Source organism: Balaenoptera physalus (genome assembly GCF_965194825.1).
Source record: "Balaenoptera physalus genome assembly, chromosome: 11".
NCBI classification, from domain to species: Eukaryota; Metazoa; Chordata; class Mammalia; order Artiodactyla; family Balaenopteridae; genus Balaenoptera; species Balaenoptera physalus.
This window is the reverse complement of record NC_138896.1, coordinates 80036151-80063232: the sequence shown is the minus strand read 5'-3', so window position 1 is coordinate 80063232 and position 27082 is coordinate 80036151. Positions and strand designations below refer to the sequence as shown.

The 27082-nt window shown below is 50.9% G+C and overlaps 2 protein-coding genes and 1 long non-coding RNA gene across 5 annotated transcripts in view; 2 read left to right on the top strand and 1 right to left on the bottom strand.

The window, feature by feature from the left end:
- FAM3D (FAM3 metabolism regulating signaling molecule D) overlaps positions 1-4543 on the top strand; it is a 32722-nt gene extending 28179 nt beyond the window's left edge. For both annotated transcript variants that reach the window (XM_082412380.1, XM_082412381.1), the window contains one exon: positions 478-4543. The gene's annotated coding sequence lies outside the window, so the exon portion shown is untranslated. The remainder of the gene's footprint in view (positions 1-477) is intronic.
- LOC309637552 overlaps positions 1-27082 on the bottom strand; it is a 398176-nt gene that overhangs the window by 241690 nt on the left and 129404 nt on the right. The gene's annotated exons all lie outside the window — the stretch shown is intronic.
- The window catches only part of FAM107A (family with sequence similarity 107 member A), an 82494-nt gene continuing 61058 nt past the window's right edge, over positions 5647-27082 (top strand). Inside the window, exon 1 of one of the 2 annotated variants that reach the window (XM_082412400.1) lies at positions 5647-6192. In XM_082412400.1, coding sequence (XP_082268526.1) covers positions 6169-6192 — 24 coding nt within the window. In that variant the 5' untranslated portion in view covers positions 5647-6168. The remainder of the gene's footprint in view (positions 6193-27082) is intronic. The other variant, XM_082412403.1, reaches the window with a different exon arrangement.

Below are 27082 nucleotides of genomic sequence, written 5' to 3'. Positions count from 1 at the left end.
TGGGTAGTTACACATCGCAGGCAGCATGGCTGGACGGAAAGGCTGACCCGGCTCTGAGCGCTGGCCCTGCTACCCGCTAGCTGGACACGAGCAGGTCACGTCACCTCTCTGAGCCACAGTTCTCCTTTGAGAAATGGGGGGAGGGTATCAGTCTCTCAGGGGCTTGTGGACATTAAATAAGATAAAATAGCCACATCACCAGAAGTCAAAGAAGAAAATATGTATATAAGATGTTTGGGAAAACATCTGGCCAGATACCCTCTCTGGGGATGAAGGTGCAGGCAGTTTCCATTATTACCATACACTACTTCTGTATTTTGGATTTTTTTTCTTTAAAACAAGCAAAAATACCTTATAAAATTAAAAGAGAACCAAAAAGACTGCTAAGGTGAGTTCATAGCCAGGAACAGGGCTAGGCAGAGCTCTCAGCAGGGGCCACTCTTTAAAAAGGACCACCTGGTTGTGGTACTTTTTTAGAAGCTGCATTGCACAACACTTCAAAGAAGGAAGAAAATGTCAATGGGGGGACTTCCCTGGTGGCACAGCGGTTAAGACTCTGCACTCCCAATGCAGGGGGCCCAGGTTCGATCCCTGGTCAGGGAACTAGATCCCACCTGCATGCCACAACTAAGAGTTCACATGCCACAACTAAGAAGCCAGCGAGTTGCAACTGAGAGTCCGCATGCAGCAGCTAAAAAAGATCCAGCGTGCCACAACTAAGGAGCCCGTGTGCCGCAACTAAGGAGACGGCAAGCTGCAACTAAGGAGCCCACCAGCTGCAACTAAGACCCAGGCAACCAATAAAAAAATAAAATAAATATTAAAAGAAAAGAAAACGTCAACAGGATGAATCAGGGAATCGGGGAAGGGTCTCCTGGAGATGGGGAGCTTGGAAGGGCAGCACAGTGAGAAGGTTGGTGCCCCACCCGTGTCCTCTCTCCCAGCTTGTGCTGAGACTGGTCAGTCTGCACTCTTCTTGGGAGAACTGCCCTTGGGCTCCTCGAAACTTCTTTGCTCCCAGGTGCAAAGAAGAAAGGCCAGGGGGCTTCCCTGGTGGCACAGTGGTTGAGAATCCACCTGCCAATGCAGGGCACATGGGTTTGATCCCTGGTCCGGGAAGATCCCACATGCCACGGAGCAACTAAGCCCATGTGCCACAACTACCGAGCCTGCGCTCTAGAGCCAGCGAGCCACGACTACTGAGCCTGTGCTCTAGAGCCTGTGAGCCATAATTACTGAGCCCGCACGCCTAGAGCCTATGCTCCCCAACAAAAGAAGCCACCACAATGAGAAGCCTGCGCGCTGAAACGAAGAGTAGCCCCTGCTCACTGCAACTAGAGAAAAGCCCGTGTGCAGCAAGGAAGACCAACACAGCCAAAAATAAATTAATTAATTTAAAAAAAAAAAAAGAGAGGCCAGGAAGTGCCAGAGTTCACATCAGCCCGGGATCGTCCATAGCTAATGACTGCCTGGCTGGGAATGTGAAAGCCCAGCTTCTGGTCTTGGGGCAGGACAACCATGAGGCGTAATTTATACTCCAGAGTTCCCCGTGGACTCAAATTGAAGCTGGGACTTTGCCTGGAAGCGTCCCTTTGCTCAGTTGCTTCCACTTCCCCATCCTGCTCCCCCACTCCCTTACCTGTGTCCCCTCAGGGGCCAGTCCTTAATAAATCACCTGCATGAGATCCTCATCCTAAAGTCAGCTTCTGGGGGACCCATCCTAGGAGAGGCAGTGGGCATAGCCAGCTGGATGGGCCTGAGCACGGGCCTGGACTGAGAGACAAGACCACCCTGCCTGCAGGAAATGTCCTTAAACGTCACTTCTCGAGGCCACCCTGGGCCTCGCTGGGGCGGGCATCACAAAGTGGCAAACACCCATCAGACTCTCAACGTCATCTTCAGGGCACTGTGGCCACTGTGGGGACCCCCAAGTCGGTTTGAGATTGGGGCAGGACAGAGAGTCCAGAAAAAGCAGCTGTAGAGAGTTGAGTCTGTAACGCTGAGTCTATTACCCACTAAGAGCCAGTTTCCTCACTCAGCAAAAAGTTATTGCTCACCTGCTATGTGTCAGGAACTGGGTGCTTACTGGGGATACCTTGGTGAAGAAAACCAGGCACGGCTCCTGCTCGTAGCCTAGGAGGCACACAGATCGAGGCAACATGGCTTGATAAGGACTATGTTGGGGGAAAGATTGCAGGAGCAGGGAAGGCACCCTGGAGCAGGCGGCAACCACGGTGAGGCTTGGGGTGTGTCCGAGTTCCCCGGGCAGAGGGGAGGGAGGGGTGTGCCAGGTGAAGCAAGAGCATGAACCAGGCCTGCAAGGGGCAGAGAGTGGGACCCAAGGGCTGAGCGGCAGGGCTGAGTGCCCAAAGGGCCCGTGGGCTTGGCCAAAGGGTCTCAGACTTTGCCCAGGAGCCTTGGGGACACAGTGAGAGATTTAAGCTGGGGTCGACATGATCGGATTTGCAGTTTTTAAGAAATTCCTCCTGGCTGATGTATGGAGAAGGGAGTGGAGGCAGGAAGGCCAGTGAGGAAGCTGCTGTATCATCCAGGAAGAGAGGGTGGTGGCTTGGCCAGGAGACAGGATGGAAAAAGGGGACCAGTCTCAGGGATATTCAGGAAGTAAAATGGACAAGACTTGGGGACTTTCTCATCATCGGGGTGGACAAGCCTTCAGGAGTCTCTGCAAGGTACTCATGACCTCGGAATTTGGGTCTTATATTTCCCTACCCCCTGCCCCCCAACATGCCACTGCTCTCCCGCTGGGATGAGGATGGGGCCGTGAGGGGAGGGCGTGTATCTGTTCCCTAAGCCACAGAGAGGTCTTTCCAGTAGCCATAATTCTTATCCTCGCCGGTAGGTGGCAGCCCAAGATAGAAAGGGAAGGGTGGTAAGGTTTCCCTGCGGTCACCCTGTTCTTGGGAAAGGTGTTGTGCTTAGTGGTTACCTGGGACTTACCAATGGGCAGTGGACTTAACACCACTATCATTAGCAGCGTCATAATAGTAGTACCTGACTTCTATGGAGAATTGCTGTTGTCCAAATATGCTCTGCACAGAGCTTTACATGAATTACCTCATTTCATCCTCACAGCCCCTTGGAGTGGGGATCCTTGTTATTCCTTTAACACATGAGGAAAATGAGGCTCAGAGAGGTCAAGTGACTTGTCCAAAGTCACACAGCCAAGGAGCCTCAGAATAAAGATTGGAATTCCAGTCTATCTCTATCACTATAGGAAACAGACTCCTGTTCAGAAACACTTGCCCTAAAACTACTCTGAGGTAAACACTGTTTCCTGTCCCCCTGTACCCTTCCCCCTTTTACTCCCCCTCCCCTTCCTCCTCCTCCTGCATGCCTCTGAAGACATTTGAAAACTGCTCAGAACTTCTGAGTTAAGAGTCTCACCGTCTACCATCATTTTTTGGGAATGATGGAGAGGGGTGGGTTTGAGAGATTTGGAACTCCTCTTTTCAAAACGCTCCCACATTTTGCAGTTCTTGCTTTTCTCCACAAGGTTGTGGGTCAGGAAGGAGCAGAAGTTTATCCCCGTTTTGCAGATTAAGAAAGAGAAGCTAAGAGCTGTGCCCAGGCCACACAGTGAGACCAGGCAAAGCTGGATCTGGAACAGCTAGTCTTGACCCTTCACCACCAACCGTCATTCCATAAATCATGTGTGTCTGTATTCCAAGCATCTCCCCGGTGTCAGGCCCTGAGCTGGGCTCCGGGGCCACAACCCCCATTCCTCCTACCCATGGCACAGGGTCCAAAGGTTGCATTTCAGACCCACATCCTGCCAGGAGCTGGGCTTCAGACCTTCAGCCAATCAAGGCCTCCAGTCAGGCAGGCTTTCAGTGTGGCTTGTAAGCTATATTTCAGCAGGACTCCAAGCAGATGGGGAAAAATTAATAAATATGTAAAATTCCTTTTCTCTCTTCCCATCCCATCAAGAGCCAAGCCAGTGGATAATTATGGATGGCTGACAAAGGAGTTTGATCTTCAGGGTTGACTTATGGCATTTTTACTGCTCTGGCTGACTGCTAATTTAGTCACTGCTCTTTCCAATTTTGTGGATGCTCTCCTTACTGCAGGAAATCAGAAACTGTACCCAGCCATGATTGGAACAGGGAGAAAAGGAACGGGGAGCAACTGAGGCAGGGGCTGGACCCAGAGAAGCAGCAGAAGGAAGAAACCACACTTTTGCTTGGCTGGAGGAGGCAAAGGTGTTGGGGGAAATACAGCAACAACAAGAACAGTATTGATAATTGCCATACAGGGAGCACCTGTGGTGAGTCAGGGCTGTGTTAAGCATTCTACATACTTAGACTATTTCATCTAATCCTCCATCATTTATTTATCTGCTCCACCAGTATTTACTGAGTGACTGCAACATGCCAAGCGCTATTCTAGACCCAGGGGGTAAACTGATGAACAAGACAGACCAGGTCCCAGCCTTTGTGGAGCTGCCATTCAGGTAGGGAAAACAAACAATAAACACAGAAATAGGATGATTTCAGTTTCTGACAAGTGCTATAATCAATAATAAACAGAGAGCCCAGGAGGCTACTTTGTAATAGGGAATCAGGGAAGTCTTCTCTGAGGAGGTGGCAATTGAGCCTGAAGGATAAAGAGGAAAGAATCATGCAAAGATCAAAAAATGGAGTCAGGGAGAGAGATGGGAAACATTTCAGGCAGAGAGAGCAGCAAGTGCAAAGGTCCTGAGGTGAAGGGGAAAGTGGTAAGACCAGGAACTGTCAGGGAGATAGGGGTGTGGGAAACGAGGCCCAAGAGGCAAGCAAGACTTGATAAATCAGACCTCATGGACCAGGGGGGATTCCATTCTATGGCCAAAGTTGGATCTAGAATCCCTAATCCTTGACTCTTCACCACCAACTGCCATTTCATAAATCATCTGTGTCATAAATCATCACTGCACCAGGCACTGTGCTGGAGGAAAGGGAAGGGTGCCAGGGTTTCCTCACCCACCCAGCTCTTGGGAAAGGGTATTGTGCTTAATCAAACTGCTTACCCGGGACTTGCCGGCAGGCAGTGGGTTAACCATTGGTATTATTAACAGCAGCATCTAAAGTCCATGGAGAATTGCTGTCGTCTGAATCCTCTGCTCAGAGCTTTACGTGAATTACCTCATTTCACCCTCACAGCCCCACTGGGTGGGACCACTGTCATTCCGCTTTGGTCAAGAGGAAGATTTATAAAGCAGGGAATGACGGGATCTGATTTAAGCTGTAGCAAGAGGATGGCTTCAGCTGCACCCACCTTCCCTTCTAGCCCTCAGAGCAGCCCCGTGCGCTGTGGTTATCTGACCCCACGCACGCAGGTGAACCTGTGGCTCAGAGGTCAAATCACGTGAGGAACAGAGCTGCGACTCCAGGCCAAGGTGACTCCAGCCTGAATCCTGCTCCAGGCTGGCGACAAGCAGAGGGGAAGGGGTGGAAGTGAGGAGGAGGGTGACTGCGGGGGGACACTGAGAGCTTGGCTCCCAGCCTGGAAGCCGGCCTCCAGATATTTTCCTGGCCCGAGCCCAGACCAGCCGCCCTGCCTGGACGGCCGCCCCGCTGAATGAAGTGTTCTGCTCGCAGCGTCTCTGTTCGGGGAGAACCCCGGCCCCGAGTGTCTTCTGAGATCTATTATTAATGGGGCTGAGCAGCCTGAAGGTCACATCCCCACACAAGCCTGCCCGAGCCCCCGCCCCGGCCGCCCCAGGCAGCCTCCACCGTCTGGGCCTGTCTGCTGGAGAGAAGGTCAAGGCCTGCCCGCCGGGCCGCCAGAGGTCACCCGCCTGCCCGAGCTGCCGGCTGCAGAGGGCAGAGGACCGCTCTGCTTCTCCCCGACCCCAGCTGCCTCAGTGTCCCCGCCTGAGAGGGGCAGGGGTGCAGGAGGTGAGGAGCCACAGGGACCCCAGGGGGGCATGTGGCCGCCCGGGGACACTGGGCCCCTCGGTCAGGATCAATCACCCTAAGCCTGTCTGAGGAGCTGCCGGCTTAGGAGCAGCTGTGAAAGCCGCCTTTGTGCCTGAGGAGAATGAGCCGCCGGAGGACGGGGGGCGCTGGCCCAGGAAACCCCTCGGGCCCCGGCTCCTGAGACAGCACCGCAGGGAGGACCCCAGCCGGGCCCCCAAGGCCCGCCCAAGCCTGGCGCCCGCTTCGTGCCATGGGAGCTGCCCAGGGGAAGAAGGTAGGAGCCCCTGAGGGTCCTGCTGGGGCCCTGGACACGGGAAGGGAGGCTGCATCAGCCAGGTGGGAGCCCTCACCCACCGCCCGCCGGCTCCCTGGAGCCTCAGCCGGGCACTGCCCGCCGGCCTCCCTCCCTGAGCTCACAGCTAAGATTTGCATCTAGAAACCTGGCTGAGTCTCAGGGCAAGGCCGGAGTCTGATCTCTCCATCTCTGAAACAGACCTGGGCTGCCCAGAGTCTCAGGCTCCCTGGTCTTCTACACACACACCTCTTTACTGCCCTGCATACAGGCTCCCTGACCCCCCCTCCCCGAGCGCCAGGGGAGCCTGGCCCAGGTGGGTGCAGGGGCGAGAGAAAAAATAACGATCATTGTAATTAAGTTGGCCAACCAATTGCTACCAGATGTAGGGCCTTAGGCAAGTTATTGATGATTTCTGTAACTCAGCTCCTTATCTGTGAAGTGAGGACAATAGTAGTCACGACCTCAGAGGCTTGTCGTGAGAATTAAAAGAATCATGTAAGTGTTTGAAAGAATGCCTAGCACACAGTGGGCTATATACAAGCTATAATCTGTTGTTAATAGAATTCTCTTCATATTATTATCCATCACCTTCTAAGTCTGGGATCTCCACTGGGAAGGGGGTGGTTATAGATAGCACAGCCAGTGTGGCATTTCCGAAAATGAGGTCTGTAGACCCCCTGCCTCAGCGTTAGAGATGGGGTGGGGGTGGGGGGCTTGTTAAACAGTCACCTTCTCAGGGCACACCCAGACCTCCCAGGTCCGAGCCTCTGGGGACGGAAGGGGAATCTGAGTTTATTCACCAGCTCCTGGGGGATTCTGGTACATGCTCACAGCCTACACTGGCCGGGACTGCAATCCCAGGTCCCACCTCCTCCTCCTACTTACTGCGGTGAGGAACTAAGCCCCTCTGGATCCCAGCTTCTCACCTGTAAAGTGGGGCTGGCACCCATCTCATGGGAGGTTCCGTGAGATAATGCCGGTAAAGTACTTATCACGCTGCCTGACACCCAGAGGGCCCGATACACAGAGGCTCTAATCCTCAGTCAACCCGTGATGACCTATTACATTAAAGGCAGGGAACTAAGGGTCAGAGGCAAGACTTGATTTCTTAGCCAGGGTCATGCAGCTAGTGGGAAAAAGGGCAGGATTTTAATTCTCTTCTGCTTGACTCCAAAATTTCTGCCAACCCAGCCCATCCCACATTTTTTAAATTTGAAGAAAAACACATCATGGACGTCATGGAGGAAGCACTCTGGACCTCAGTTTCTCCATTTGCAAAATGGGAGTGTTGGGCTAGATAACCCCTAGGGACTTCCTAGTGCTGGCCTCTGCTTCCCACCTCCCTTTGTTTCACAGGCAGAGTCGGGCCTGGAATCTCCTGCCTTCCCTCAGCATTCCCAACAGCCTTACCCTAAAAGCTTGATATTCTGGGGCCGTCGCTCCCCCCCCCTGCAATGCTCACTCCTGCCCGCAGGGGTCAGTGTGGGTCACCTGCCGTCAGGGCACGTCGATGATCTGACACAGCCAATGGGAGTCCCAGAGCTGCCTTCCCAGCCAAGCCTTGAGCCCTGGCCCCAACCAATCCCCTCTTTCAGGAACACTCTTCCTCTCCCAGAGGAGAATGAGCTCAGCCTCTAGATCCTATCTGTGCTGAATATGAAGGCAGTGAGTCATCTTGGAAGCCAGCTTCCCAGGCCTAGAAAAGACCCTAACAAGGTCTAGCCCAGGAATGGGAAAGTATAGCTCATGTACTACCTCTCCCTATTTCTTCATCCGTGGCAGACATCATAATCAATCCCTGCACACTTTCCCACTAAGTCTAGACAGCTTCAGAGTCCTTCTCAACACAGCATCCCACTCCCGTACCGGTCAGTCAGAACTCGTCCCAGGTTGAAAGCCAAACCTATTCCTGGGCCAAGCCCTTCTCCTGCCCAGGGAAAGCCCTCCCAGGGAGAAGGCAGCAGGGTACAGTGACTGGGAACATGATCTATAGAGTCAGACAGGCCTGAGTCAGTCCCTCCACATCCTCTGTAACCTTGAACAAGTCACTGCACCTCTCTGAGTCTCAGATTCTACCTTAGTAAACAAAAGATAATAATCCTCCTCAGATTGTCGTAAAACCTAAATGATGTCATGCCTGGGACAAAACAGGTACTCAGTCCATGTTGTCTCTCCCTGAATTGGATCCTGTCATACCTGTGTCCTCTTCTGAGCCTCACAACCCTTCCTTTGAGCCAATGAGGGCATCAATATCACACCCAATGGCAGATGTAAAAGCTGAAACCCAGCAAACGTGCTTCCCCCAGCTGGTCAGTGGTGAGCCAGCCTGGAGCAAAGGCTGTGAGCAAGCCCAGGCCAGGCCCCCTCTGGAGAGTCCTCCATCTGTGGACTGACCCCACCCAACCCCCAAAATGCCCACCTCTCTCTCTCTTTCTGGAGGCAACAGCCCCACTGGTCTTTGTGTGATGTGTAACAGGCCTGCTATGTGGAATATAATCCTCATTACCCATGCATTTATTCTCCCATTGGCTTGTCCCATAAAGTTCACCCTAGTGTCCTCAGGAGATCCCCAGACCCCCTCCCACAGTTATGGCTTAATCATAGTCATAGCATAACAGCTCTGGAAAACGCTTGGTGATGTGGCGCAATCCCCTCCCCATTGAACAGCTGGGAAGACTGAGGCCAGAGAGAGGAAGGACTTGCACAGGGCCATGCAGCCAGGACCAGGGCATTTCTGCAATGCCTGGCAGCTCCAGGCATACAGAGAGGCCATGGAGCTCCTACCCCAGCACCATGGAGAGGGGACGGAGCTGCACCTTGGAGATGGCTCCTGCCCACTAAATGCACTCTCTCCTGGTACCTAACTCTATCCACTGCTTCTTCATTCTCTCCGGCCCCAGCCTTCCGCAGTAGACTATTAAGTGGGTACCTGCTGCCCTGTGCTGAGAACTGAGCCAGGGATGGAAAGGGATGGTCCCTGCCCTCGCAGCCTTCTCTGTTAGTTGGGGAGACTGACAGGCAGGCAAATAATGATAGGTGGGAACAGCCCATGTGACAGTAGAGATGGGGCTGACTGGTCAGATGAGCGTCAGGACCATCTCCAGCTGCAGCGCGGGGACTGGGTGTGAGGACTCCAGGTTGGAGACGGCTGCTGAAATCCCCGTGACTTGGATTTCACTTACAATGCTGTCTGCTGCACGGAGTGGAAAACCCAACCCCACCTGGTCGAAACAATAAGGAAATGTACTGGGTTCCCTAAGTGGAAATCCAATGGCTCAGTAATGTCTCCAGGACTTTTTCTAGAAACCCACAGCCAAGGTTTTCTTGAATTTCATTGGCTCAAATTGTCACATGCCCATTCCTAAAGCAGCCCTTGTCCCCTGGGGAATGCCAAGGGCATTGGCTTCGCCTGGAATCCTGAACCTGCTGCTGGCAAAGGATGGAAGTGGGACCATCTGATTGGTTGAGGCCAACCAGAGACCCCTTGGGGCTGGAGATCAATCCCCCAATGTCATCCCCCCAAAACTCAATGTGAGAGGGGAAGATGGATGCTGGGCATTTGATCATAATGCCCCACCCAGAGGGAGAGGTGATGGCGGTGTCTCTGACCACGGTGTAAACAGAGAGAATGGGAAGAAATTGAAAAGTTTGAGGGTGAGGCAGAAAGAGTGCTGGACCAAGAGTCAAAACACAGACATTGCGGCTTCTATTCATCCTGGGCAAGTTATGAACTTCCCTTGAACTCAGCATTTTTTAATCTACAGAGTAGGTACCCAAGACACACTCAGGATTTTTGCAAGGATCAAATGAAGGCATTTCCAATACATGGAAGCAATGTACCTAACTGTTTGGAACATTCCAGAAGCTGCAAACATTGGCCAGTTGGGCATGCGTTGATTCTAGAGAGGTGAGTGCAGGCAACATGTCCTGGATGGAGCCTTGTTTTAAGTCCTTGTGACAGTGAGGTGGCAGGTCCTTGGGCAGCAAGGGGTCCAGGAAAAGCAACTCCCAACAGGCCTCAGACACCCCTTGAGGGCTTGGACACTTAGCACTCTCTGAAATATTTCTCCAAACTCAGCACCACCCAGGGTTTTCACTTCCCTGAACGACTCTGTTGATGTTTGCCAAGATGCTCAGTGCTTTGCATTCATCTTCATTAGAAGAAAGTTTCCTTGGCTGAAACAAAAGGGAAAAAATATGGGAGAGATGGCTAAATTTGATAAATGGCCTGGAAGGGAGTGTTCGTTCTTATAGAGCCCAAAAGGCACACATCTGGCAGGGCTCCACTGGCTCCCCAAACAATTATCCCCACCAGTGATGGAAGGGTCCCCCCGCCCCGGCCCCAGGGAGGGTTCCTGCTCACCAGCCCCCAGCTGAGCAGGGCAGGAGGACTGTGTTAGGAGGCCCTTGCCATCCGCACGAACCCATCGCCCCCTCTCTGCCCACTGCCTCAGACTGCTTCTCTGAGTGGGAAAGAGGCCAAGCGCCCCACTCCTCAGCACCATGGGGAGTCCACCACTGGGTTCCCAAAGGACTCAGAATGGGAGGCTTGAGGACAAGAGGAGAAGGTGGTCGGGAGGCCCTCTCCTCACCCCCAACGAAACAGAGGTCTGCTCCTGGCTGAGCCCTGACCTCCCAGCATCCCTCCAGCCTCTCAGGCTTCACTCACACCAGCAGCTGCCTGGAAGGCCCTCCCAACTGCTATCCACACATCCAGCCCTTCCCTGAGTTCCAGGTCCAGCACCTGCCCACCTGCTCTTGTAAGTGTTCTTAGGGCCGGTGTGTGTGGAGGTCCGACTGCACACCTGACAGACATTCCATCACAAGGTGTGAAGGAAGATGAGGAGGCGGAGGGATAGCAGCTTCTGAGCACCGACCCTGCCAGCCCCCATGCTAGGTGCTTTCACATGCTTCCCTCCAGCCCTCCCAGCCCAGCAAGGCAGAGGCTGCCATGCCCACGTCATGGTTGAGCGACACCCAAGGATTCATCGCCCTGGGCAGCAGAAAGGGGCATTTGAAGGCAGGCGGAGTGACCTTTGGAAGCAGGAAAAGGGCACAGTTTTCCTGTCCCCCAGGGCCACCTAATGGAGCTTTAATTCTCCTCTGCCCCTGGCTTCCCCAAGCTGGGTTCAAGAATTGCCTGAACAGATGTACAGGGTGGGCACTGCACAAAAGCAATGAGTGTAAGTGTTCGTAGGGATGGAAATCCATCTCCCCCTCTGCCAGTGGAGGCTTGTGCACAGGCCCTGGTTAGGTCTGCCTAGAGGCAGGAGTGTTGTAATTATACAACGCCATCACTTAAAGCCCTTCAATCACCTTTTCCAAGACTGAAACTTTCCCTGTGTGTCTTTACGGCTGGAAGTCAGCTTGGGAGGGGAAGACATTGAAGGAGAAAGAAAGATGCCAGCTCAGGTGACACTTCTTCTAGGAAGCCTTCCCTACATGGACCTCAAATGTCCACACAGGACAAAGGGCTTAGATAAGCAGGGAAAGGGGCAAGCTTGTCTCAGAGCTGCGTTTGCATAACTAGGTCCGCATGTTTTACTAAACCTGGAGGATTAGCAGGGGTAGCTAGGAAGGGGCCAGGGAGATCAGAAGAGAATAAAGCTCCTGCGGGGACCCCATTGCACCACTGCTCTCCTGTAGACTAGGACAAACCCTTTAGGCTCTCAAAGCTCTCTCTACTGCACTGACCACTGTTGCAATTTCATACTTAGTTCTATGATTTGTCCCTGAGGGAAGGGAGATTGAGTGTAATGTTTGACTCCCCACTGTGTCCCCAGTACCTAGCACATAGTAGATGCTCAACAAACTGAGGAAGGAAGGGAAGGAGAGAGGGAGTCTGGGTCCTCATGGAAGTGACTTGAGGGTGGGGTTGAGGGCCAAGCTCACGGAGGATCCACACAGAACCTCGGGCTGGTGGGAAGGACACGGCCTGGGACCCTCCACTCTTCCCACACGTCCCCTCCTTTCCTTCCAATGGTTTTAAGCCTCTGACCCAAATTCCCGGATTCCCCACCCCACTTCCACCTGCCCACCACACACACACATATACACACACACACACAGAGACTTTCCACCTGCACAGTTTCCTGGCCAAATGCAAAATCCCTCATTGACTGTTCATCATTCACTCAACAAATGTTGACTGAGCACCTACTGGGTCCCAGGGTCCCAGGCACCAGAGATCAGTGAACAGGACTCAGGCCCTGCCCTAGGGGTGCACAACCCAGCAGGAGAGAAATGAGTCACCAGCAGTGACAGGGCCGGTGCCGGGTGCTCTGATGAGGGGAACACAGCGGACCCAGGGCACAGGAGGGGGGCCACAAAGAGAGGGGAGCAGTCAGGGAAGCTCCTGCTGGCCTTTAGATTCCTCCCACATGCACCAAAGCTAAGGGCTTGCGAAAACTTCACACAGCACAGCTGGACCTTGGTCTACGCCTGCAAGAGGGACTGAACCCACCCCGAATGGTTCCGAAGCCTAAGGAGTCCCAATTCCTCTCAGGACTCCAACCTTCTCATCTGTAAAATAGGCACTTCCTGAAGAAAAATAAGAAAGCTTTCCAATAACTGAACTCCCACAGAATCCTCACAACAGAGTTATGGATGCCCTTATTTCACCAAGGCGAAAATCCAGATACAGGCAGGGTGAATTCACTGCTCAAGTTCACACAGCCAGCAAGTGCCAGAGCTGGGCCTTGAACCCAGATCCTCTGGCTCTTCAGCCCACGTTCTCATCGACTTGTTTTTTGCGCGTCAGGATGAAACTGCACCTCCAACCAGAATAAATCTTCACCTTGCGGGTAGAGTTACTAGCCGGTGGTGGCTCCAGTCCCGCTGAGAGCAGCAACAGAAGGGCCTTAAAGTTCAGAAGAGTTTAATTTCCATCATGAAAGGGCTCGGAGGTGGGGCAGGAGGGACCAAATCAAAAGGCAGCTTTTGAGAAGGCAGAAGCCCAAAAGCAGCTCCCTCTCTGGGGCCCAGGGATCTGCTTTCAGAACATTGTGTCTCCTAAGCTGACATGAACGAGGGGCTTTGTTTAAGCGAGAGATCAGATCTCAGGCCTGGGGCAGAGGGAAAGGGCGAGGAGCTGGAGCTTTTCTTCTTCATCTAAAATCCGAGAGGAGCCAAAAACAATCAGTGAGGCTGCCCCAGGGAAGCCAAGAGAGGCTGGCTGGGTCTTGGGAGCAGGAAACTCAGGATGGGCCCGGGGGCGTCCCACAAGGGATGTCACACCCAGAACCTGTGGAACTCAGCCAGAAACCAGGAGGTGGCTGCTGTTTTGAGGGATCACCCTGCAGGTTTTCCTTATGCACTTGAGCTCTTGGGAACACTTTAGGGGCGTTTTGGGGTGTACGATGGGGCAAACGTTCATGGGGAGTCCTGCCATCCGGTCAGCATTTGTAAAGTTCCCATGGAGACTCTAATCACAACCAGACACTGGGAAGTGACGTGTTGGTTTCCCAGGGCCAGGTGGCTGAAAACAACAGAAATGTATTCTCTCACAGTCCTGGAGGCTGGAAGCCTGAAATCAAGGTGTCGGCAGAGCCGTGCTTCCCCTGAAGGCTCTGGAGGAGACTCTGTTCTCTGCCTTTTGGCCTCGGGTGTGGCCGGCAACCCCTGTCATTCCCTGGCTTGTAGATGCATCCCTCCAGAGTCTGCTGCCGTTGTCACATGGCGTTCTCCTCGTGTGTCTGTCTGTGTCTCTTCTCCTCTTCCTAAAAGGACACTAGTTGTATCAGCTCAGGGCCCACCCTCATTTTAACTTGATTACATCTTCAAAGACCCCGTTTCCAAATAAGATGACATTCACAGGTACAGGGGCTAGGGTTTCGACATATCTTTTGGGGGGGACACAATTCAACCCATAACTGCGACCCTCACCTCACTGGACCCCCGGACCTCTTCTTAGCCACCTGAAGTCACGTGTCACTCTCGCTGGAGCCTGTTCGTTCTCTCCTGGCTGCTCTTCCAGGGACTGCAGTTCATTTTAGAACCCATTCACTGCAGTGGCTTCCCACGTGGGAGACCCAGAGAAATCCATTTCGATTCAGAATCTGATCCTCTGTTCTCCTGAGTAAAACTCTTCAAGAGCAGTTACAAGGAAATCCACAGCCACTGGGCCCTCTGTGGCCTCCCTCGGGCCTGGCCTCCTGAGACGCTCGCTCTCACTCACTCCGCTTCAGCCACACTGCACTGCACGCGTTTCTCCAACAAGCCAAGCTCTTCCCCACCTCAGAGCCTCTGTCTCTGCTGTTCCCTCCACCTCCTTCAGGTTTCATCTCACAGAGGCTGTCCCTGACCCCTCCAGCTAAACTACCCCTATCGTGGTCCCCAGTCCTACAGTCGCTTCACAGAACTTACTTGGCTATTTCTTTAACTGTTTCATATCAGGCTTTCCCAAGCAGCGTGTCAGCTCCATGAGGGCAGGAACCTTCCGTCACTCCCTCTGGATGCTAGGTGACATACACTAGGCATGAGTGAATGAATGAATGAATGAATGAATCCATAGCTACCCTCCAGGGAACTCACGAGTATTTCCTGAGTATCCGTCCACTCTGAGCCAGAGGCTGCCTCAGGCCCGGGGTATGGAGGAGAGCCCAGCCCAGTCCCAGGCCCACAGTTGGCCCAGGGAGACAGAGGGTGCAGGCCGCACTGAATGGCTGACCGACAAGAATTAGAAAAAGGAGCCCTTCACACAGGCCTTCACCATCCACTGCCAGAAAATCGAAAATTCAAATTGTAGCGTCTGCCATACTACGGTTGGATGTCAACATGGAGATGGCCCCAGGGACCACTGCCTCATCCTGACATCTTGGCACCCCTCTCCCACCACCGTAAGCCCTCTACCTCTAACAGCCCTGGAGCAGAGGAAGGAAGAGCTGGACCTCAACACGATGGAGGTGTAGTTTCTGCCCCCCAGCGGGTTTGGGACTTGCATTGGTGCTCAAACTCCATGAGGGGATCAAGAGGAAACTCTCAGGAGTGCAGGGAGGAGTGTCCTGGGAGCTCCCGCTCCCAGGCACATCGCTGACAAGAGCAAGTCTGGCACATGGCCTCACTCATCTCAGCGCATCACGTCAGTTGGCCCGGCCAGGCCTGATCCGGGAGCCACAGCCTTCCTATGTTTAGAAGCCCCTGTTTGGGGAACCATACCCATGTACTGTAAATCCTTAGGCCTGGGAGTTCTTTCAAGCAGGCCCTTCCCGAGAACACCCAGCCTCAGCCCTTGCCCTCAGGAGTCCCCAGGTGAGGTCACACCTGAGATTAGTTCTTTTCTTTCTTCCAGAATCCCTCTTGGGTCCTTTTATATAACTGGATTCGGTCTTTCCTGGGAAGGTAGTATCGAATGAACTGGTCCTTGCATAATATCTGTCACATTCTTCCTCAAAGATGATTTTTGGATAGGTAAACAAATTTTTTAATTATAATTAAGTTTTAAAAATTATTTTGATTAAATATTAAGTAACAGCAAAAGACTATTTGGAAAACATGCATATATGAGGTATAACAAAGCATGACCCACGAACACTCGTGTATCTAACCACTAGCTAAAGAAAAAAGTGGCCAGCCATTACCTGGGAAGACCCCAGGCCTCTGCCCATGTTTCCCCTGCTTTCCCCTCTCAGAGGACACCTCTTTCCCTCCCAGACATCATCACAGAATCCCTAAGTTCTAGACTGTTGAGATTCCAGCTTTGCGTAAATGGGATGGGCGTATTTGCCTGTAATCTGTTTTTTTCATTTACTGTATGTTCCTGAGATTGATGCACTTTGCTGTGTGCATCTGTAAGGTATTTGCCAGGTTGCATAGTATGCCATTGTTTAAATATGCCACAATCATCTATCCACACTGCTGTTGGTGGACACTTGGCTTGTTCCCAGAACATCTGCCATTACAAAAAATGTTCCTGTGAACAATGTTCTCGCATGTCTCAGTGTGCCCATGTGTCTCTCAGGTGTGGATCTAGAAGTAGGGTCAGTGAATCTGAGAGCACACACATTCTCACCTGCCAAAGCTTTACCTCTACCCTTAGGGTCTCCGCTGGGCCTGAGAATTAAATCAACCCAAAAAAGAATAACAGGAAAAAAGTTTAAGGATTTTTACACGTACATGGGAGTCCCCATAGGAAAATGAAGACTCCAAAAGTGGATAGGTCCAAGTGCTTATATACCTCGTTGAACAAAGAATAGCAATTGTGGAAAAGTAACTGAAATAAATGGGGGAGGGGTGGCACTAAAGGAAAATAAGAGTTATTTTAACAAGATCTGTTTGTACGGATTTCTCTTGCCCTCAATTCCCTGTCTCTGGTGATAAGAATGTTTCTTTCCTCCTGGTATAAGAAAGGCATCTTTCACAAGGGAGTTTTATCTCCTGCTTTCAGGAAGAAAAGGAGAGGTCAGAGGGCCCTTCTCACATCTGCTGTTTTTCAAGTGTCTTTAGCTCAAAATAATCCTTATGCCAAAGTAGCATATTTTGGGGGCATATTCTGCCACACTTCACATGTTTACAAAATAAAGCCAAGCTGGTTATAGCAAATTACACTCCTACCAGCAGTATATAAGTGTTCAGTTACCCCCCATCTTTACCAATATTTTCTGTTTTTCAAGCTTTTTAATTTTTGTGAACCTGGTGGGTGTATACTGGTATCTCATTATCGCTTTCTTTTTAAAAAATAGCAAGTTTGATTTAAAAGATGTATTTAGAAAGCTATAAATTTTTTTCAAGCACTCATGAGCATTTATAAACACTGACCACATTCTACATTACAAAAAAAATCCAGATACCAAAGAATCATACACATCAGAGTATATATCTACAACATCTTTAGACCTGAATGATAATGAAAATACTATATATCAAAATGTGTGGGATGCAGGTAAAATAGAATTGAAGGAGAAGTTTATAGTTTTAAGTGCAGACAGAAAAGAAGGCTGATATTTAATGAGCTAAATGTCAAAGTTAAGAAGTTGGTAAAATAACAACAGAACCAATCCAGAGAACATAGAAGTAATGAGAAAATAAAAATAAGAGCAGAAACTAAAGAAGTGGAAAACAAATATATGATAATGAAGATCAATACGGCCAAAAGCTGGTTCTTTAAAAAAGACAGTAGAGAATGATATGGCTGACTTTATGCCCGTACATGGCTGACTTTATGCCCATACATTTTTAAACTTTCTAGAAACATCTAAAAAATATTGTTGAACAAAATTGGCTTAAGGAGAAATAAAAAACCTGAATAGTTAATAACACTTAAAGAAATTAAATCATCAGTTAATCTTCCACAAAGACGCCATCAGTCCATCAGTTTCATAGGTGAGTTCTATTCAACTTTAAAGCTATTCATCAATTTGGTTTTATACAAAGTCATTTAGACAATAGCAAATGAGGGAGGGAGATGGTGGCCATGGCCTGCCCACCTGCCGAACACGGTGGGGCATCGCTGCAGGGCCTTTTGCTTCAGACGTGTAAGATTCCCCTACCCAAGAAGCCTTTGATGTCTCTGTCACTGTCTCTGGGCTCTTTCTTCGGTCTCAAGGCTGGGCAACTACAAGGCTTGCAGGCCTGCGAGGTGCAGCCCAGCAATTGGTGAGCCAGCCAGGGAGCCGAGGCAATTCCCATGAGCACCCGAGACGTGGGGAAATAAAGACAGGGTACGGGAAGTTGCGGGGGGGTGATCCCGAGGAGGCCCTCCGCTAGCCTGTAGGGCCCTGTGGCAGCTGACCGCCACGGGAGATAGATGTCTTTCTCTTCCATCATAGTGATGATCTTCTATTAACCTCAGAGTCTCTTTCCAGTTTAAAAGTAGCAGCCCCATACTCGTGGCTCATCTGACTGCACGAGGGATGGCTGGTGCATACAGACAAAACCCAAGGACCTGGATTACCTATCAGATATTTGGGTGTTATTTGGTTAGGTAAGACAAGCATACTCCCAACCCACCACCCCTAAACAACTACAATCACAAGCTTTAGGGATATTAACTCAGGGATACGCTTGTGAATTGGACGTGGCCAGTTACCCCGAAGGGGTTGGTTGGGGCCTGTGACAATGGCAAAATAATAAGAGTACCGTTGGGCTCCTGGTCCCAGCCGTGGAAGGGGGCAGAGCAACGATACAGTATAATGGAACAACAGCTATATGCCGTCTGTGATGTGTTACGACAGGTGGAAGACGTTACAAAAGGTCTACCCAAGTCGTCGAGCAATGCCGAAAACCACCACTGGGGGTCTAGAACAGCTGTGCCCAATCTAAAGGACGCCCATGGACATTGACAGTGACCAAGAAACCCACTTTACCATCCATGAAGTTCAGGCACGGGCCAATAAAAGTGACATACGCTGGCATTTCCACCTACCCTACAACCCCACTGTTGCTGGGCTAATTGAGAGGATGAATGGACTGCTTAAACAACAGCTGAGATGGGAAACCCGCTCTCTCCACACGTGGACACACCCCAGGAGCAATCGTCCCAGTGCCTGCCCTTGCTGCAGGATCTACCCCCAGGCGAATACATAAAATGGCCCTGGGATGGGCAGGTAAACCCCTGGTGGTTTGGGTTTGCTGCCCCGTGGGGAGTAAGATTAGAAAGGGACTTACAGTTTTCACCTGTCTTCTACCCCGGCCACACCTAAGACTACTAAGGTAATTAATCTGGGCCCCCTACGGGAGAAAGGCACCATTATATTAACCCCGTGGTCAGTCGTTTTACCACCGCTTCGGTATCTGGCACCGGCTATGGGACCTGAGGGTGGACAGGGGGTATGGAACTGCAGGCCAGGACAAAACCACTGGCAGGGGTGGTATTATCTCAGAATGCTGCTACTGCTTGTATTTTGCTTAATGGTCTTGATCTTCCCTGTATTGCACCTCTTCAACATCTTACATTTTGTCCCTAGTTTGAGCAGCTGGGCGACAATGGTGGCCTCACTGCTATGATTGCTGGGTCTACAGCGAGATGCGGCTGTCATCCTCCTTTGGACTTGCGTGAAAAATTGACTCAGTAAGCGCTTGGCTCCAAAGCCTGCCCACCCCTTGGACTCTGTATTGCATTTGTTTTGTATTTGTATTGTATTTGGCTGCATTGCACCTCTACATACCTGACCCCAGGGATTGTAGGAGGAAGGCCAAGGTGGTAAGGGTCATGCAGGGTCTTTGGGGTGGAGTGTATGATCAGGACACCCAAGATGGCTGTTCTCTTGCTTTCTGCATCCCCTGCTCGACCAGTTCCGGCTTCACCTACACCTGCTCACGTGAACGCGCTTGCCCCCGCCTTAGCTCGTAATTGATCTAATCCTTAGGCCAGAGCGGCTCCTCCTGCTAGCTTATTAAAGGGAAACATCTGCCCTTGTGATGCTCGTTAACCCGAGGGGCTGTGAGGGATATGTCCCAGCTGCTGGTTTCCCTGGTAACTGAGGAACTAACCTGACGTCAATTCCCCTATAAATGTGAGCCGCCTTCCTCCCTGAATAGTAAAGATGGCTGCCGTGGCCTGCCTGCGTGCCTTACACGCTGGAGTGTCGCTCCAGGACGTTTTGCTTCAGAAATGTAAGACCCCCTACACAATAAGCCTTTGATGTCTCTGTCACTGTTTCCAGGCTCTTTCTTCGTTCTCGAGGCTGGCCAACTGCAAGGCTTGCAGGCCTGCGGGGTGTAGCCCAGCGCCCTCCCTCCTTCCCTCTCCCCACTGGGAATCACTAGTTGGTTTTCTGCATCTGTGAGTCTGTTTCTGTTTTGCTATATACTTTTTAGATTCCACATATAAGTGACATTATCGTGTTTGTCTTTTTTTTTTTTTTTTGGCTGCGTTGGGTCTTCATTGCTGAACTCTGGTTGCGGCGAGCGGGGGCTACTCTTCGTTGCGGTGCGCAGGCTTCTCATTGCGGTGGCTTCTCGTTGCGGAGCACGGGCTCTAGGCGCACGGGCTTCAGTAGGTGTGGCTCGTGGGCTCTAGAGCGCAGGCTCAGTAGTTGTGGCGCACGGGCTTAGTTGCTCTGCGGCATGTGGGATCTTCCCGGACCAGGGCTTGAACCCGTGTCTCCTGCATTGGCAGGCAGATTCTTAACATCTGCGCCACCAAGGAAGCCCAAAGTGTTTGTATTTTTCCGTGTGACTTATTTCACTAAACATGGCGCTCTCTAGGTCCATCCACGTTGCTGCAAATAGCTGAATTTCATTCTTTTTTACAGCTGAGAAATATTCCATTGTGTATATATACCCCACACCGTAATCCATTTGTCTGTTAATGAGTACTTGGGTTGCTCCCATCTACTGGCTATTGTAAATGGTGCTGTTATGAACCTTGGGGTGCATTTACCTTTTCAAATTAGCGTCTTCATTTTTTCCAGATACACACCCAGGAGCGGGGTTGCTCAGTCATACAGTAGTTCTATTTTTAGTTTTGAGGAGCCTCCATACTGTCTTCCATAATGGCTGAACCACTTTACATTTCTACCAACAGTGTATGCGGGTTCGCTTTTCTCCACATCCTTGCCAACATTTGTTATTTGTTGACTTTTTGATGATGGCCATTCTGGCAGGTGTGGGGTGTTATCTCGTTGTGGTTTTGATTTGCATTTCTCTGATGATTAGTGATGTTGAGAGTCTCTTCGTGTGCCCATTGGCTAGCTGTATATTGTCTTTGGGAAAAAATGTTTAGGTCTTCTGCTCATTTTTTGACTGGGTCGTTTGCTTTTCTGGTGTTAAGTTGTATGAACTGTTGTATGTTTTATTGTATGTTTTAGATGCTGACCCCTTGTTGGTCATGTCGTTTGTGGGTATTTTCTCCCATTCAGTGGGTTGTGTTCGTTTTGTTGATGATTTCCTTTGCTGTGCAGGGGCTTTTGAGTTTGGTTTGGTGTAACTGGTTTGTTTTTGCTTTTGTCTCTTTTGCCTTGGGAGACCAGGGGAATATTGCTGTGGTTGTGTCAGGTGGTGGTCTACCTGTGTTCTCTTCTGGGAGTTTTGTGGTTTAAGGTCTTGCTTTTGGGTCTCTAGTTCATTTTGAATTTGTGTTTGTGGTATGAGGGAATATTCTGGTCTCATTGTTCTGCATGTGGCTGTCCAGTTTTCCCAGCAGTACTTAGTAAGGCGGCTGTCTTGCTTGTGTCCATTGTATATTCTTGCCTCCTTCAATTTTTCCTCTTTAAAAATACGTCTTTGATAAATAGTGATGGTTTCAAAATCTACAACTTTTTAGTTGTCTGAAAAGTTTTTAAGTATGTTTGAACTTTTGAAATGTCTTTTAGTGTAAAAAAAAAAAAAAAAAAAGGGAACATGTCCCATTTCATTTTATGGTAAAATAATTTTGATATCAAAGTTCAATAAGGACAGTAAAAGAAAAGTAAATTGCAGGCCAATCCACTCATACATTGATGCAAAAAAAAATCCTAAGCAGGGCTCCAAAATCCCACATCCAGGGCCTGGTGGCATTGGAATTATTTTGAGCCCACGTGCTACAGACATCTCCTCTCTGTGGGTCTAGTCTGGGCCCGAGCAGGTAAGAGACTCAGGCCTGAAATGACCACGGGCTCCCTCTCTGAATCCTGCCGTTCCAGAGCCAGGCTGGAGTCAGTGGAAAGTTCCAGTGGCAGTTTTTCCAGAGATGCCTCACCCAGGTGAACATTGGAGAGAGAGAGAGAAATGTCTCAGGGTGACCTTGCTGGCCCAGTCCTGCCCGCTGGCACTGTGGCCTACGGGCACTCCTCTGCCCCTGGCCCGCTCTGCCCACAGCCAGGAGCCTCCCAGCTGCAGAGCCCAGGCCTGCATCCCAGGGGCAGCAGACACCTGCAGGAGCTGAGCCAGAAGGCTGTCTGGGTCAGATGTGACATGCAGACCTTGGACTGGCCATAAGGGCTGAAGCTTCCTGCCTTCTGCCCTGCAAATGCTCCACCATCCCAGGGCAAGGACGTGGCAGCTATGGGAGGCCAAGCTCCTTGGGAGGGCAGTGTAAGGACAGTCTCCTGCAGAGAGCAGGGCTCCTCCAAGTTCGCCCCCTCACAGGGAGGGAATGGCCTGAGGGTGCCCAACCCTGGGAGGTGGGGCAAGGGCATCAGGGAAGGCTTCCCAGAGAAGGTGCTGTCTAAACAGAGCCCTGGAGGAGTGAGCCGGGCCAAGGGGAGGGTGACAAGGTTCCAGGTGAAGAAACAGAGGCAGAAGCTGGGTAGGGCCAGGGTAGGGGTGAGTGCTGTAGGAGCGAGGACGGTGGAGGCCACAGGGTGACAGGCCCGGGGAAGCAGGCCCAGGAGCTGGGCGTGGAAGTCTGAGGTTAGCCTGTTGGAGACAGTATTAGCGCCGCATTAGGGGCCTGGGCCGTGGAGTCAGGAGAACCTCGGCTGATTCCTGGCTGCCCTGCTCACTAGCTTTGTGACCCTGGCTACCTCCTTGACCTCAGCTTTCCCACACGTGAAATGGGTTCATAACAGAACCTATGGAACACAGCGCTTGGCATACTGTAAGGGCTCAACAAAGGGCTGCTATTTCTGTTTTGTTATTTTATCCGATCAGAGTCGGTCGGCTCCCCCGGGCTGGCGATGTGGGGCTGGCGATGTGGAGCTGCCACCATCAGCCAGTATGTATCCTCCGAAGAGACGATAACTGAAGCCCAGGGGTGGAGGCGGTGATGGGGGGAGGGGGGAGAGCAACAGAAACGGACCCCTGTGCTCCACGGATGGCCGAGGAGTGAGAGGAGGGTCAAGCAGATGTGCTTCCTGTGGGGGAGCAGACTGCACACGGCTGCTAGTGCATAAACGTGGATGATAGTAAGCATGAGGAGAAGGACATACTTGAATTGGGGGTTTTTTTTCTCTGTATGTTCCCAACTTTCCACAACACTCCATCTTTATCACTTTAAAAAGTGGACTTTGCTTCCTCTAATTTAAAATTTTTCTTATTTATTATTCAAATACTGTATTATAGAAAAATCATAAAGTACAGAAAAGACAAAGAAATAAAATCACCCATTATTCTTCTGTCCAGTATAACCACTGCTGACACGTGGTGCGAATCCTTTCAGACTCTGCAGCCCATGTTGTCACCTGTGTTTATAAGCAAGATCTGTTAGGACTTGCTGTCCACACTGCACAATAGATCACGCCCGTCCTTTCCCGTCAGTTCCTTTCTCATGGGTTCACCGTGTTCTGCTAATAGGGACCTGCCGCAATGTGCCTGAACAATCCTTGATTTGGGGGTACTTAGTTTATTTTTTGTACTACCACATCCTATTAGATGTATTTTGGTGCACACCGTTTGTCCTTTCCTTGGGATAAATTCCACTTTTAGGCTCATGGGTGGGTTTCTGTGAAGTAGGGTACAAAATGCTATGTGTACATGAGGATGTGCAGACTCTCCAAGAAGAGGGGAGCATGGCCATGTCAGGTCCTTAAGGGAGCGCATTTCCCAGAGACAAGAATCTCAGCTGCAGAAAATATAATCTGCAGAATGTGACTTGTCTCATTCTTCATTCTCATACAGAGCAGTTTGGGAACTGGCACCCATAGGGCTTTAAACAACTTCATTTCATGGAAATAATATCCCATTTAATTAGTAATTATTATGTGCCAGGTACCATCTCACAACAACCCCATGAAGTCGGCATTACTGTTATCCCCATTTTACAGATGGGAAACTGAGCTCAGAGAGGTTAGGTGCCTGGCTCAAGGTCACACAGCAGGTCAGCAGTGAACCCAGGAATCAGACCCAGGCAGGCGGCCGTCTCAAAGCCCACTCTCTGAGCCACGGAGTTGCCCCAGCATCACTGCCCAGTGTGGCGGTGCTTCCCAGAGTCAGGAAGCAAGCCCTGAAGCAGCAGTTCCCTCGCTTCTCTAGATCAACCTGTCACGGCTCTCTGGGCTGAGTTTCTACCAGGTACCCGCCCATAAAAAGAGGCTGCAGAAAGTTGAGATCTGCCTGGTTGAAGAGTATCTGCCTGATCCAGGTGGGCAAATGTCATCATGGCCTGGCTGGTCCTGTTGCAACCACACTAGCTACCCCCCTACCTGCTCAGAACAGCACCCTCTCTGGGAGTACAAGGTTGGCTGTCAAAATTCTGCTGATCTCAGACCAGGAGGGGGAAGTAGGGTGGATGGAGCAGATGTTGGGGGTCTTTGGGCAGAACCACCTGCTGTTCAGCCACCTCTTTTCACGTTGGGGCTCATGTATGCAGCAGCCCAGACCGAGGACAGCATTATCTGGCACAAAGCAACCAACCCCAAATGCTGGGCAAAGGCCCAAGTTTCCTTTAGCTAAACGAGCCACAGTTCTGCCTGCCACTCAGGGGCCCTTGGAATTTCAGTAAGTCCTCTGGGTACAATATCAGTGATAACTTATTAGCAGTTGGATTTACTGAGCACTTACTATGCCCCACACCTAAACGGGTGACAGAGCTAGGAGATGTCAGAGTAGGGATCTACACAAAGGCAGCCTAAATCCAGAACCCACAGCTTTCTCCCCATAACCCTCAGCAAACTCAAGGAACTTGAAAGTTCCAAACTGGGGCTTCTGCCACCAGGCAGTGAGCTCCCGGGGGCAGGGACCAGGCCCTCCTCACCCCAACAGACTGAGCCTCCTGGATGAGAGATCCTGCATTGGACAAACCTGGGATAAAGTCCCTGTTTGCCACCTGCCAGCTGTGTGGCCTTGGGAGAGTTACTTAACACCTCTGAGCCTTAGTCTCCTCGTCAGTGAATGGGGACTAGAGATAACCATTTAGTGTGGTGTCTGCAGGCAGCAGGTGAGATGATTCCGCAGAGCATCTGGCCCCCAGTGCTGTGCCTGATAAAAGGAAGTGGCTGTCATTAGTGCTGTCGTGACTTCCATCCTGCAAGTGATTCAGCTGCTGTTTCCTCAAGTTCAGTACAAATCAGTCTCCACAAGGGAACGGCCTCAGGCTGTCTAGCTCCCAACTAGGAATAATAACAATGTCATAGTCATAGAGGCAGCTAAGATATATTGACCGCCCACTGCGTGTCAGGTGCCATTTCTCAGCGCTTCACATATTAACTAGTCAAGACACAGCCCCGGGAGAGGGCAGCAACTTCCCACACTGACCCTCCAGGGAGGAGAGTCAGGGGTCAACAAGCCAGGCCCAGGCCAGCCTGTCTGTGCATCAGGCTTGGGGGATGTCCTGCCAGGAGACTCCAGGCCTCACATCTGTGTCTGAGTCCTGCAAAATGGTTTTCCCTCCCACCAACCCCTCAGGTGGCTCGGGGTTGGGGGTTGTCTGCAGAGGGCTGGAGAACAGAACATCGGGGGGTGTTGAGGTAACCTGCTTCTAAGCTACCCCAGGGCCTGGGGCAGTGCTCGATAAATACTGGTTGACGAATATTTGTTGACTGCAAGTGAGGGTTCCATTTCTAGAGCACAGGGGCTCAGGTATTGGGCTCTACCCGTCATTGTTTTACATATGCATAGAAAGAAAGACTGGAAGGATAGATACCCAATGTTAACCCTGATTATCTTAATTAGGGGTGATGGGGGGATATAATGGTCACTGTGTGTGGTGGGATTTTTTTTTTGCACTTTCTACATTGTTGACAATGAGCAAGTGTTAATTTTATGCTCAGAAGAAAGTAAAACATTTCTGTAAGTTTAGGACTCACCCCATTTTACAGAAGAAATGAAGTTCCAGAGGGGCTAAGCCATTTGCCCAAGGTCACACAGCAAGAAGCAAGAAGGACATGGTGGTCTCTCCTTCTCCCATGACCGTGCCCTGAAAACACCCCAATCCTATCAGTTCCCCCAGCTCATGAGAGAGTCCCCTGAGAGAGCTCGGGAACCCTGCAGATCTCAGGAACGTGGCCAGTGGAAAAAACGCATGTAAGCCCCCATTCCAGCTCCACGGACTCGCTGCTTATTCATTAATAAAAGAATGCCCAGGCTATTCTGGGCACCTGTAATTTTCTACTTGAATAACCAGGGAAGTGGCTGCCTGCCCGCTTCTCTGCCCTGCTTATGGCGCCAGATCGGGGGAAACGCGATCTCCCCTGGCGTAATGGGATCTGGGGCCAGGCCTTGCTGCTGATTTCCTTGCCCTTGCCCCGTTCCAGAAAGCCGCATTGTCCCCCAGACCCCCCACGGGGGTCTGGGGAGAATCCAAGCCAGGTTTGGATGCTGTGGACTGGGTGGTTCCTCGCAGGTGTGGGAGGCAAATCCCAGCTCTGCCACTTGGCAGCTGTGGGACGTTGGGCAAGTGACTCAACCTCTCTGAGCCCTAGTTTCTTCATCTGTAAAATGGGGATAATGACAACACCTTGCACGTTTGGTACAGGTGAGGTGCCTGGCTCTTTGGGTAGTTGTTGTTGGGCTGCTGCTGTTGTTACTCCAGGTATGAGGAAGGGGATGTTTGGGAAAGAGACCTGCATGGGATTCTCAGGCGGTCATCTTGCTCTACTGTTGACCAGCTCTGTGTTCTTAGATAAGTAAATCCCCTTTATTATTTGAAGCAAAATTATCTTTTCTATATATCAAAGTAGTCATGATAAGTACTAAAAATTTAGAAAAATGAATGAAGAAAATTAAGCATAACCCTTAACTGCTATTTATTGAGCATCTACTCTGTTCCAGGCCAGCCCCGTGCTGGGTGCTTTGCATGCATTAGCTCTAATTCTCCCAAGTCTGCACCTGTTCATAAAGGAAAAAGCTAGGGGCTTGGAGCAGTGATGTGACTCACATTAAGTTCACACTGCTGGCAAGTGAGGCAGAAATAAAACTCAGATCTCTCTCCAAATTCCATTGTACTGATTTTCTATTGTAGTGTAACAAATTACTACTAAATCAGCAGCTTCAGACAGCACACATTTATCACAGTTTCCACGAGCTGGAGTCGTGGCCTGCCTTAGCTGCATCCTCTGATCAGAGACTCACAAGG